The sequence below is a fragment of the Prionailurus viverrinus genome, chromosome B1, assembly GCF_022837055.1.
Source record: "Prionailurus viverrinus isolate Anna chromosome B1, UM_Priviv_1.0, whole genome shotgun sequence".
In the NCBI taxonomy this organism is placed as follows: Eukaryota; Metazoa; Chordata; class Mammalia; order Carnivora; family Felidae; genus Prionailurus; species Prionailurus viverrinus.
Window position 1 is genome coordinate 74403570 of NC_062564.1, and position 12114 is coordinate 74415683.

General features: G+C 36.7%; 1 protein-coding gene across 3 annotated transcripts in view; it reads right to left on the reverse strand.

The window, feature by feature from the left end:
* Positions 1 to 12114, reverse strand: part of MND1 (meiotic nuclear divisions 1) — a 64635-nt gene that overhangs the window by 47546 nt on the left and 4975 nt on the right. For all 3 annotated transcript variants that reach the window (XR_007151877.1, XM_047857663.1, XM_047857664.1), the window contains exons 2-4: positions 10416 to 10481; positions 8465 to 8522; positions 5094 to 5242 (exon numbers count right to left, since the gene is read on the reverse strand). Coding sequence is in view for 2 of the 3 variants with exons in the window: in XM_047857663.1 (XP_047713619.1) it covers positions 5094 to 5242; positions 8465 to 8522; positions 10416 to 10481 (273 nt within the window). In the remaining variant the exon portion in view is untranslated. The remainder of the gene's footprint in view (positions 1 to 5093; positions 5243 to 8464; positions 8523 to 10415; positions 10482 to 12114) is intronic.

Sequence of the window (12114 nt, forward strand, 5' to 3'; positions counted from 1 at the left end):
GGTTAGTCCAGCATTTCAAAATGCCACCAGAGACCCAAGCCCTTTCTATTCAGGCTCTGACATTGAGGGTCAGGTCTCCATCCTAATGCATGTTATTGTAGGGTTACAATATGATCTCATGTCCACTATGGAAAAGAAGGGGAAGGGGTTTTGCCTTTATCAGGAAAGTAAACACTTTCCTACAAACCTCAGAGATACTCTTCCACTTATATCTCACTCATCAGAACTGTTTTCCATTGCCACCCTTAGTTGCAAAGGAGTGTGGGAAGATGAGGATTTTTTTTTTTTTTTTTTTAAGTAAGGCACACTGCTGCCTCAACAAAGTGTTTTGTTAGTAAAGAAGAAAGGGGCAGTGCTCATTACATGGGCAACCAGCAGTATGAGCCAAAGCAATACATTATATCATGGTAAAACCAAAAATATTACAGTTTGTTTAGAGAAGGCCAAACCCACTATAAGCTATGGGGCCTTGAGAAGGTTTCTGAAAAGAGAGATGTTTAGAATTTGGCTAAGTAGAAAGGAAGAGCAAGGCAATTCTCAAAGAGGATAAAGGAACAAAAAACCATGAAGACAGGAAAATGCAGTAAGACCTGAAAGTATATTACCCTGTATAAAGTTTTAATTGTCATGATTAACTTTTCAAAAAATTGCTGACTGACAAATATGCATGTTGTTTCCTAGCATGGAAAAAATGTGGCATCACGTTTAAAAGATAAAACATGGGTAAAGGATCTGAATAGGTATTTCTCTAAGGAAGATATACAAATGGCCCGTAAACACATGAAATGATGCTCAACATCACTAGTCACCAGGCAAATAGAAAGCAAAACCGTAACTAGATGCCACTTCACAACCACTAGGATGGCTAAAGTCAAAAAAGCCAGGTAATGATAAATTTCAGTGAGGATGTAGTAAAACTGGAAGCTTCATGCACTGTAAAAATGGAAACTGGTGAAGCCAAATTAGAAAGAAGTATGGAAGTTCTTCAAACAACTAATCATGTTGTCATATGACCCAGCAAATCCCAAGAGAAATGAAAAAATGTCCACACAAAAACTTGTACATGAAAGTTTATAGCAACATTGCATATTAACAGTCAAAAGGTGAAAACAATCCAAATGGCCATTAACTGAGGAATGGATAAACAAAATGTGGTATATTCATATAAAGGAATATTATTCGGCCATAAAAAGGAATGAAGTACTTCTACTACAACATGGACAAACTTGGAAAACATTACGTTAAAGAAGCCAGTTGAGAATGATACACATGCTGTGATTCCACTCATATGAAACGTCCAGAACAAGAAAATTTACAAGAGACAGAAAATAGCTTACCGGTTGCCTGTGGCTAAGGCAAGGATAAGTGGGCTTCATCCACCTTGGTCCAAACCACCATTATTTCATAGCTGGATTATTTCAATAACTTAACCTACTTGGTTTCCCTGCTTCCATTCTTTGCCCACTAATGGATTCTGAGTGCCTAGGATAGTTATCACAGAAGACAGTAGGTATTCAATAATTTAGTTGTTATTATTCTGACTCCCAAGTCCTATACTCTTTTCCAGTTTTTTTCTCCTGATTTATTTTGCAAATATCATGGTAGGAGAGACAATGCTACTCAGCATTCAAACTACCTTCCTATTTTGGGGAACTGCTGGTACCAATAGGAGGCAGCTACCTCTCATCACAAAAACTGGAAACTCCATGGGACGCCTGGGTGGCTCAGTCAGTTAGGCATCCGACTCCTCTGATTTAGATTCAGGTCATGATCCCATAGGTTTAGGAGATTGAGCCCTGCACTGGGCTCTGTGCTGATAACACAGAGCCTGCTTGGGATTCTCTCTCTCTCTTTCTCTGCCCCTCCCTCTGCTCTCTCTCTCTCTCTCTCTCTCTCTCTCTCTCAAAACAAATAAACTTTAAAAAAAAAAAAAAAAAGAGAAGAAGAAAGAAAGAAACTAGACACCCCAATTACTTATTTCACCAGTTCCCCTGGCAACTAGAGTGTGAGAATGTAACCCAGGCTTGGCCAGATCACATGTACCTCCACAAAATGTGACTGGTAGCTGGGACAGAAGTTTTTTGAGGGATTTTTATGTTTGTTTTCTTTTCTTTGGCAGCAGCAACATCTGGTTCTTCAGCCTGAGTCAGAAGCACCAGTGGAATCATCTTCTGAGGTCAGCAATGTCAGTAGAGCTAGGTGCAGTGTTCATGGCTCTGGAGCAGCAGAATCCTCACCAGACAGGTTTCGTGGTGCGACTTTGGCTGTGGTCTGGCTGTGTACCTTCCCTCAGTTCCTGCCTACTTTTAGAACTGGGTTTCCAGCCTTCCCAGTGATTCTGCAAATCCATCTTGTATCTTTCAACAAATTCCTTTTCTGTTAATGTCAGCCAGAGTTAATATGCATTGCTTATAGTTAAAAACAATGGCTGACAGAGGGCTCCTTACAAACTAACTCTTTAACCTTCTTAAACCCATGAGCAACATTTTAAATAGTGGTATTTCAGGAGGATTTTCCTATGAAGAAATGTAATCTCACGTTACCTCCAAACAGAAATAAATTCATTTCCTTTACTATTCTTTTTTTTTTTTAACTTTATTTATTTATTTTGAGAGAGAGAGTGTGTGTGGGGAAGGGACAGAGAGAGAGGGAGACAGAGAATCCCAAGCAGACTCCATGCTGCCAGCACAGAGCCCAACACAGAGCTCAGAACTCACGAAACCATGAGATCATGATCTGAGCTGAAACCAAGAGTCAGACACTTAACTGACTGAGCCACCCAGGCGCCCCTCCTTTACTATTCCTTTTTTAAAAAATTTTTTTAACGTTTTTATTTTATTTTCTGAGAGACAGAGACAGAGCGCTAGTTGGGGAGAGGCAGAGAGAGAGAGGGAGACACAGAATCTGAAGCAGGCTCCAGGCTCTGAGCTGTCAGCACAGAGCCCAACGCAGGGCTCAAACCCACGAACCGTGAGATCATGACCTGAGCTGAAGTCGGACGCTTAACCCACTGAGCCACCCAGGCGCCCCCCTCCTTTACTATTCTTGATTAACTTTTCCCGGTCCTGTTATCTTCTCAAGAATCAGAATTCTTCCTCGCCTCACTCCAAAACAAGTCCATTGCCTATTTCCCTGAAGTTCCATTTCTTACCTACACTATAAATTCCACATGGTAATTCACCCCCTCAGTTGCATAAAAGAATAAAAAAATACTTCATTAAAATGTATTGGAATCTTGTAGTACAGACTAAATGCATGTTCTTGGAAACAATCAAAATTTCCTTTAATAGCTGAACGAATAAACAAACTACAGCACAACTATGAAATGGAATATTATTTAGCAATAAAAAGAAATGAGCTATCAAAAAAAAAAAAAGAGCTATCAAGCCACCAAAAGACACGGAGGAAACCTAAATATACATTACTAAGTGAAAGAAGCCAATCTGAAAAGGCTATAGACTGTACGATTCCAACAATATCATATTCTGGGAAAGGCAAACTACAGAACAGTAAAAATACCAGTGGTTGCTAGGAGTTAGGGGAGAGGGAAGGATGGAGGGATAACTCCAGCACAGGAGATTTTTAGGGCAGTGAAACTATTCTGGAATCCTGCATTCTGTATCCTGTAATTGTGCATATATAACATTTATGCATTTGTCAAAATTCACAGAATATACAATATAAAATGTGAACCCTAATATATAGTATGGACTTTAATAACAAGAGATCAATACTGACTCATCAATTATAACATGTACAACACTAACACAAAATGTAAATAATAGGGGAAATTTTGTGTTTGGTGGGGTGTAGGGGGTGGTACAGGTGTCCCCATTTTTCAGAAGTTCATGTTATACCACTTTGTTTTTATGAAAGACCTACATTAGTACCTATTTTTGCTGAGAGAAATCTGAAGGGTATTTTGCTTTTACAAAAAAAAGATAAAAAGCAAAAAGAGTGTTCAGCATTCATTTTGCAGCAAGCCCTTATAGAGGCAGCGTGCACCCAGAGCAGTGAGAGTGGCCCCAAGCTCCTTCCCTGGGAACTATACTCAGCATGTCAGCATCAAGCTCCATAGCATCGAACTGTGTCTATGAGCATTTGTGCTTTACTTTGATGTATTTTGTGCATCCATTAGCAAGATGTGCCCTAAGGTATCAGAAAAGCCTAAGAAAGGTTACTTTTGGGGTCTAGAATCACTCAAAGATTTTTTCCATATAGGTTAATGGTAATTGCTTTTTTGCTTCACACCATTTTAGCTCACAAAAAGTTTCATAGGAATACTCCATTTTCAGATGGTGGGAGAAAACTATACAGCTGACCACTGAACAATGCAGAAGTTAGGGGCAACCCTCATGCAGTCAAAAATCCATATATAACTTTTGACTCCTGGGTGGCTCAGTTGATTTAGCCTCCGACTCTTGGTTTCAGCTCAGGTCATGATCCAAGGGTCATGGGATCCAGCCCCACATCGGGCTCTGTGCTGAACGTGGAATCTGCTTGAAATTCTCTCTCTCTCTCTCTCTCTCTCTCTCTCTCCCCCCCCACTAGTGCTCTCTCTGTCTCAAAAAAACAAACAAAAAAAAGTAACTGCTAATAGCCCACTGTTGACCAGAAGCCTTACCAATAACATAAATAGTTGATTAACACATATTTTGTATGCTATTATATACTGTATTCTTACAATAAAGTAAGTTAGGGAAAAGTAAATGTAGATAACTATAAGAAAAAGAAAATACATTTACAGTACCACATGTATAAAAAAAAAAATCCACGTATACGTGAACTCATGAGGTTTAAACCCATGTTGTTAAAGGGTCAACCATATTTGGGAACTCTCTGTACCTCCCCACCCCTTTTTCTGTAACCCTAAAAGGAACTAAAATATTATAAAATAATATCATGATGTGGGAAGATGAAGGTTAAAACATTCTAAGATTCTTGTACTGTTTGGAAGAAAGAGATGTTGATTATCTCTAGACTGAATCAAATAATGCATGTTAAAAATTTAACGGAAACCACGTAAGTTTAAATAAAAACAATTTTTTTTCTTACAAAGCAAATCTATAATTTTTTTAAGTGTGGTGGCTTACCTGAGATTCCAGAACCTCCAGCTTGCGTTTCCTTGCATGAAGAGCTTTACTTGGAAAAGCCCAATAATAATTAGACGTTCCAATCCTCTCACAGTCAACCATACCGTCATCAACTAAGCTTTGAAGGACTTCTTTTACTGACATAGCAGCTAAAAGAGAGAATTTTTAAAGACTACATTAAGACACATCCTATACAATTAAAAGGCTAAAAACTAGGAAAATACCTGCAATAAATATTACAGAAGGGGTACTTAACAAAGGAGCTTTTAAAAATAAAAATAAAATACTACAATGGAAAAACAAAAGTACATCAATGAACAAAAACAAAATATACACAGTCAACAAACAAAAATGTTTAACCCCACTAATAACTGAAGAAAGCAAAATAAAGCAATGACATGATTTCTTGACTACAATATCATAAAAGATTTGGGGTAATGAGTACCCTCATCATGGGTAGAGAATATGACAATATATATTGAAAACCTTATATTTATGCATACCTTTTATGTAGAAATTCCACTATTTTAAATTCAACCAAAGAAAATGACAGACAAGCATAACGATGCTTGTCAAAGCACTGTTTTCAATAGCAAAAAACTGGAAACCAGTCCAATAACTGGACTTGTAATATTGTGGGGCGCCTGAGTGGCATAGTCGATTAAGCGTCTGACTCTTGATTTCGGCTCAAGTCATGATCTCACGGTTTGTGAGTTTGAGCCCTGCATTGGGCTCTGTGCTAAACTGCAGAGCCTCCTTGGGATTTTATCTCCGTCTCTCGGCCCCTCCTCCACTAGCTCTCTATCTCTCTCTCTCTCTCTCAAAATAAATAAAAACTTAAAAAAAAAAAGCACTTATTGTGACAGGATACTATACAATCACTAAATTTATGTTATAAAATATTTAATGGCATGGATATATATATACATTCAAAATGTAGTGTATAAAATATAAACAAATAAAGTTAAAATATGCACTAATGTGACAGAAGTTATCTTTAAGAGGCAATTTTTATTTCCTCTTTTTGTTCATTTTTCTTATTTTTTCCAACAATGAACATGTTTTGCCTTCTTTGCTAAGAAAACTAACAAAAGAAAAAAAAACTTGTGAAAAATTAAACAATAAAACAATAAACTGAATATTACGGTTAAGGGTAAGATAAAAAATCAGAAAGTTTTCAAAAGTAGCATATAAAAATGTAAAGTCAAATATGACTTTATTTGAAATTCATGAACAATTCTTACTTTCTATTAAGTAAAACTGTACTGAGAAATTATCCATATTTTTATGTCCACTTTAATTTTTTCTACAGATTCCTAAATATAATAAAATCTATTAGAAAACTAAAGATTCAATAAATTTAAAAAAAAAATCGACACCGAATGTGCAAAACATCCAACCTCACTCGTAAAGAAATATGAAGTGAAATGAAATGTTAACGATTCTAAAAATGAAAACACAATTCTGAGAAATGAATGTGAATATAATTTGGAATAGCCTTTCCTGAAGGCACTTTGAGAATATGTATTAAATGTCTAAAACTACACAAGTCTCTATTTTCCACTCTATTTCTAGGAGCATTTCCTAATAAAGTGATAGGAGATGTGGGGGAGGAAAAAAAAGTATGGGTAAGGAGAGAAAGGGATGAATAGGTGGAGCACATTGAGATTTTAGCGCAGTAATAAAATCCTCTGCATGACACGATAATGATGGATCCGTGTCATTATACACTTGTCCAAACTCACAGAATGCAATGCAAACCATGGACTTTGGGGGATTAGGATGTGTCAGCTGTAACAAACGGACCACTGATGAGTGATGCTGACAGCAGGAGAAGCTTTACATGTGGGGGAGCAGGAAGCATATGAGATATCTCTGTACCTTCCACTCAATTCTTCTGTGACCCTAAAACTGCCCTAAAAAATCACGTTTTTAGAAAAAAATTCATAGGTAGTATGTTACACATTAATTTTAGCAGCAAAGTTTGTGAACAACCTAGGTGTTCAACAAAAGGTAACAAGCTAAGCAAATTAGGGTATAGTGGGTGGTCACAGAATGAAACATTAGGAGATGCAGATGTTGTGCATCTTTTTTTTTTTTTAAGTTTATTTATTTATTTTGAGAGACAGAGGAAAAAAGGGAATCTGGGGCTGACAGCACAGAGCCCCACGAGGGGCTCAATCCCATGCACTGTGAGATCATGACCTGAACAGAAATCAAGAGTCAGCCACTTAACCAACTGAGCCACCCAGGCACCCCACATCATTCTTTAAGCAAATGACATAATGAAATATAGATGACATAATGTTATATGAAAAATGCATGAACACAAAACTGCATATACAGGACAGTTCCCTCAAAAAAAAAAAAAAAAAGACAGATACATACATACTTACATACATACATACATACACAAATAGAACCAAAGAATAAGACACCAAAATAACACCAAAATGTTAACAGTGGTGATCCCAGAATAGAGGGCTTATGAACAATTTTTACTTATAAACATGTATAGCTTATACAATGAAAATAAAATTTAAATACATATATATATACATATATATATGTGTGTGTGTCTATATATATGTATATATATAGACACACACACACACACACCATATATAGGGGGTTTAACAGTGACCCTTCAAAAGATAACCCCCAAATCCTGTGAATATGACCTGATTTGGAAAAAGGGTCTGTATAGATGCAGTTAAGGATCATAGATGAAATCATCCATGTTTTAGGGTGGTATGGCCCAAATCCAATGACATATGTCCTTATAAGAGATAGAAATGGAGAAAATGAAGGGGAAGTCTATGTAAAAACAGAGGCAGAGATTAGAACAATGTGTCTATAAGCCAAGTACTGCTGACAGCCACCAGAAGCCAGGAGAGAAGCAGGAGACAGATTCTCCTTCAGAACCTCCAGAAGGAACCAACCCTACCAATACCCTGATTTTAGACTTCTGGCTTCCAAACTTTGAAAGAATAAATTCTACTGTGTTAAGCTACCAAGTTTGTGGTAATTTGTTACAAAAGCTTAGAAAACCACTACACCATGTAAAGATATGAAGTCACATTTAACAAATACAAGAACATAAATGAAATGTTTACTTCTCTTGAATATACCTATAAATAAATAAATGTGTGCATGCATGTGTGTATAGGTATGCTTGCGTATTCCATTTTAATTTTCCTAAAGCAGATATTCCAAACACAAGAATCATGGCCACAGCCCAAAGACATCATGTAAGGACTTTTATAAACATTCTTCACCTGTAGAAATTTATGTTTTCATTAAGTGAAAGACTGTTACAGAAAAGATGGCCAATGTATCACAAAATGGCTCTGCACATCTTTGATACTCACTAATGCCTTTTTCTTTGGGAGCAATCTTCTCCATGTCTTTTAATTGAAACACATCTTTCTGTTTAAAAGAGTTTCAAAAAGATGAAAAACATATATTTATTTTCTACTATATATTATTTACCATAACTATATTAGTAAAACTTTGTACTAAAAGTTGTGTCTGGTAATGAACAGTGTGACAGAATCAAGCATTTTAGAGCCAGAACAAACTGCAATTGTCTTGTTTGATACCTTCAACAGAATTTAAAAAGGGACAAATTTTGCATGAACATTCAATTCTTTAAAGTAACTGAAGATCAGAATGTAAAGAATATCTTCCCATCGAGGTATAAAGACTACTTACAATGAATCATTTAACATGAAATAATCACCTTCTCTGACACTGTGATTTTAAGAAAACAGTGATTTGCTTAGCATGCATCGTACGTCACAGATTTAGCAGTTTTAACTAAAAGTAAAACAGACAACTGATGGGCGTCTACTTGAGATTCTCTCTTTCCCTCTGCCCCTCTCCCCAGCTTGCAGGCATGCACGCTCCCTCTCAAAAAAAAAACAAAGAAAACAAAAAAAACCTCAGTGACTAGTGAACTTCTGGAAGCTGCTCACATTCATTAATATGCTGTTATTAATTGAAGGCAGGGCTGAAAAGTTTTCAATCTGAAACAGCCAATTTTGATACTGAGAAAATGAACAATATCATAAAGGACAAAATAATTACCCTCACCACTCTCCCCAGCCTTCCACGCCTAGTAAGAATGAAATCTACTTTTCTTGCTGAGACCACAGGAAAAATATTTTAACTGTGTACAAGTCATAATCCTCACATACAAATTTCATCAATTTATCTTTCTAATCATCATCATTAATATGATACTCTGTTCTGAATTGCCAATGACTTTTAGTAAGTCATTGAAGGAAGGTAACATTAGTAAAATTACACTTAGAAGGCAGTTTTTAAAATAAAGGTTCCCAGAGTGTTTTGCTTGTTTTACTGAGAATCTGAATTATCAAAATGAAAATGTCCTTATTAATTTCATATTCTATTTTGCCATTTTCTCCATCTTCTTCACATCTGTATATAATGAAAGTAGCCAGTAGAATGTGGTCAGACTAGACTTTGAAGGTCCTATCAAGTATTAGGCTAAGACATAGGAAATTAGTGTTTTTTGTAGGTCTAAGATTTGGACTTGAACTGGAAGAAGAAAAAAAAAAAAAGCTACTGTTGAGCAACATGGTAAAAAAAACCAGCTTTTAGAGCCAGGTGCCTGGATTTAAATCCTGGCTCTACCACTTAGGACCTGAAACTTCAAACATATTTCCCGTTAGTGGCAGGCACAAATATCTGGAATAAATTAAGGAGGCCTACGATATGTAACACGATAGTCAGATTTATAAATGCAAAGAGGCAGCATTTAACACTGCCTAAAACCTAAAAATCAGATGATCCTCCCTGGATTTGAATCCTAGTGGTACTACCACTTTAATTTTTTGAGATCCAGGGCTGGTACCTTAGGCTGTGTCTCAGATGTCCTCATCTGTAGAATGAGAATCATAACAGTCCTGATAGCAAAGGATTAAAAAGGATGGAATCAGATAACCTACACCAAGCGCTCAGAGCAATGATTGGCACCTAGGAAGCACTCGGCTGATGTCAACAATTATCACTGTTATTCCCAGGCAGAAAGGGGACACAATCAAATATATGCTTCAGAAAGATCATTTGGTGCCAGTGTGGTGTAGTAGGAGTTTGGACGGAAGTGAACATTGGGGTAGAGTTCTTTCATACTCCATAGCTTCACAGAAACTAAAAATGTTTGCATAATTTTATCCACTATTCAGGAAATTGATTAGCACTGATATTTAATAAAAAAAGGTACAGTTAACACTGAATGACATATACTTAAGGAGAAAATTACATAAAATACTAAAAATCTTAGAGAAAACAACTCACCGTCTCAAAAAATATTTCCATCATGCGGGCTCTCTTCTCCTCTGCACTCAGTCCCTTTTTCTTTGACTAAAGCACAAAAGTAAAACAGTAGACACTGCATTAAAAAAACAAAAAACAAACAAAAAAACACCGCATTCTAAAATAACTTGATCTGAAACATCATCTGAAATGTTATGGTCTTGTCTGCCAATGAGTTTGATAACTCTCAGAGCCAGGCCTCAAGACCCATTTAAACTACTATATGCCAAGCCCTGTGGTAGGTGCTGCCAGTAAAATAACAAGTGTGATTGTGACAGAGCCTGGCAGTTTATAGAAATTCGATATTTATCAAATGATCCAATGATAAGTCCCTGTATTTACCTTCAAAGGACTTATAATCTCTCAAAGAAAATAGATGTAACTAATAAATGATGGAAGTACGTTCACAAATTGCTACCAAGTACAGAATTGGGGAGGGTTGAGGGCTATCTAGGAAGGCTAGAGATGAAAAGGATTTTGGCAAGTTGAGAAATGGTGAGGTGTCCTGGGCAGACCACACAGAGCCATGATGTTATGGAAGTACGTGGAATGCATCAGAAAGCCAAGCACTCAGGGATGGTTACTGCGTAGTGCATGTAGAGGGAGTGGCAGAGAAGGTGAGAAAGGTTGTCGGGGGCCAGATCACGGAAGGCTGACTGTCCAGCCAAAGAGAATGTATGTTATTCTTTCTAGACAATGAGAAGCTACTGGGTGAATTTCTAAAGCAGAAGAGTGACAAGATTAGAGTTATGTTTTAGTAAGATGGCATACAGTAGCATTGTGGAGGATAGGCTGGAGGAAGAAAAAAACCTATCCAAGTAGAAAACGGAAGCCTACTGAAGGTTTCTACTATTCTGTAACTATAGTTTAGCCAATTTAAAGTTAAGATAATTAACACGTAACTAAAATGTCTGTTGATAATTCAATTTTATAATATATTGTATTTAGAACATATAAAGCGGAAATCCAAATTTTTTTAAAAAGCCAAATTCCCTCAATGCAAAGATTCACAGAAAACAACAAAAGAGAGAATCATGTCTAATAGAGAATACCACACTAATGTTTTTTAGGTCATCTGAATCTTTCTCAAAAATCACTCAGGATTATGAGGCAACATAAACTGTTTAGTAAGAAGTTTAAAACACTTTACGCCACTTTAAAAAAGCAGACATTAAAAACAAACAAAGACTGAGTCTTTGCAACTAAATCCTCCATTGGAAAATGAAAGCCTATCATAGACAGGGACAGGGATTTGAAATTGCCATCCTGAATACAAACCAGAGTCCATAAGTCTTTATTCTACTTGCAGAACCTAGAAACCCACTAACTGATTTTCACAGCAATAAAACTACCAGGTGTTCCTGGATGAACTGTATAGATAAAATAAGTAGGATTAATGTTGATATTTCTCTTTTTTCTCTGTCTACTCTTGAACACTATAGTTCCCCCTAGGTTCTCTATTGATCCCCTCATGTCCTCACACTTTTCTTTGATCTTATCTGCTTTTATGGTTTTAACAAACACTTATGCGGAATCCTCCAATCGTTAATCGGTCTCTGAAGTATGCTCCTGAGCTACAATCTCATGTATCTACCTGCCTACTGGACAGACTTCAAACTCAGAGGGTTTCAACTGAACTCTTCTTCTCCCACATCTACTCCCCAAACCTGCTGTTCCAGGT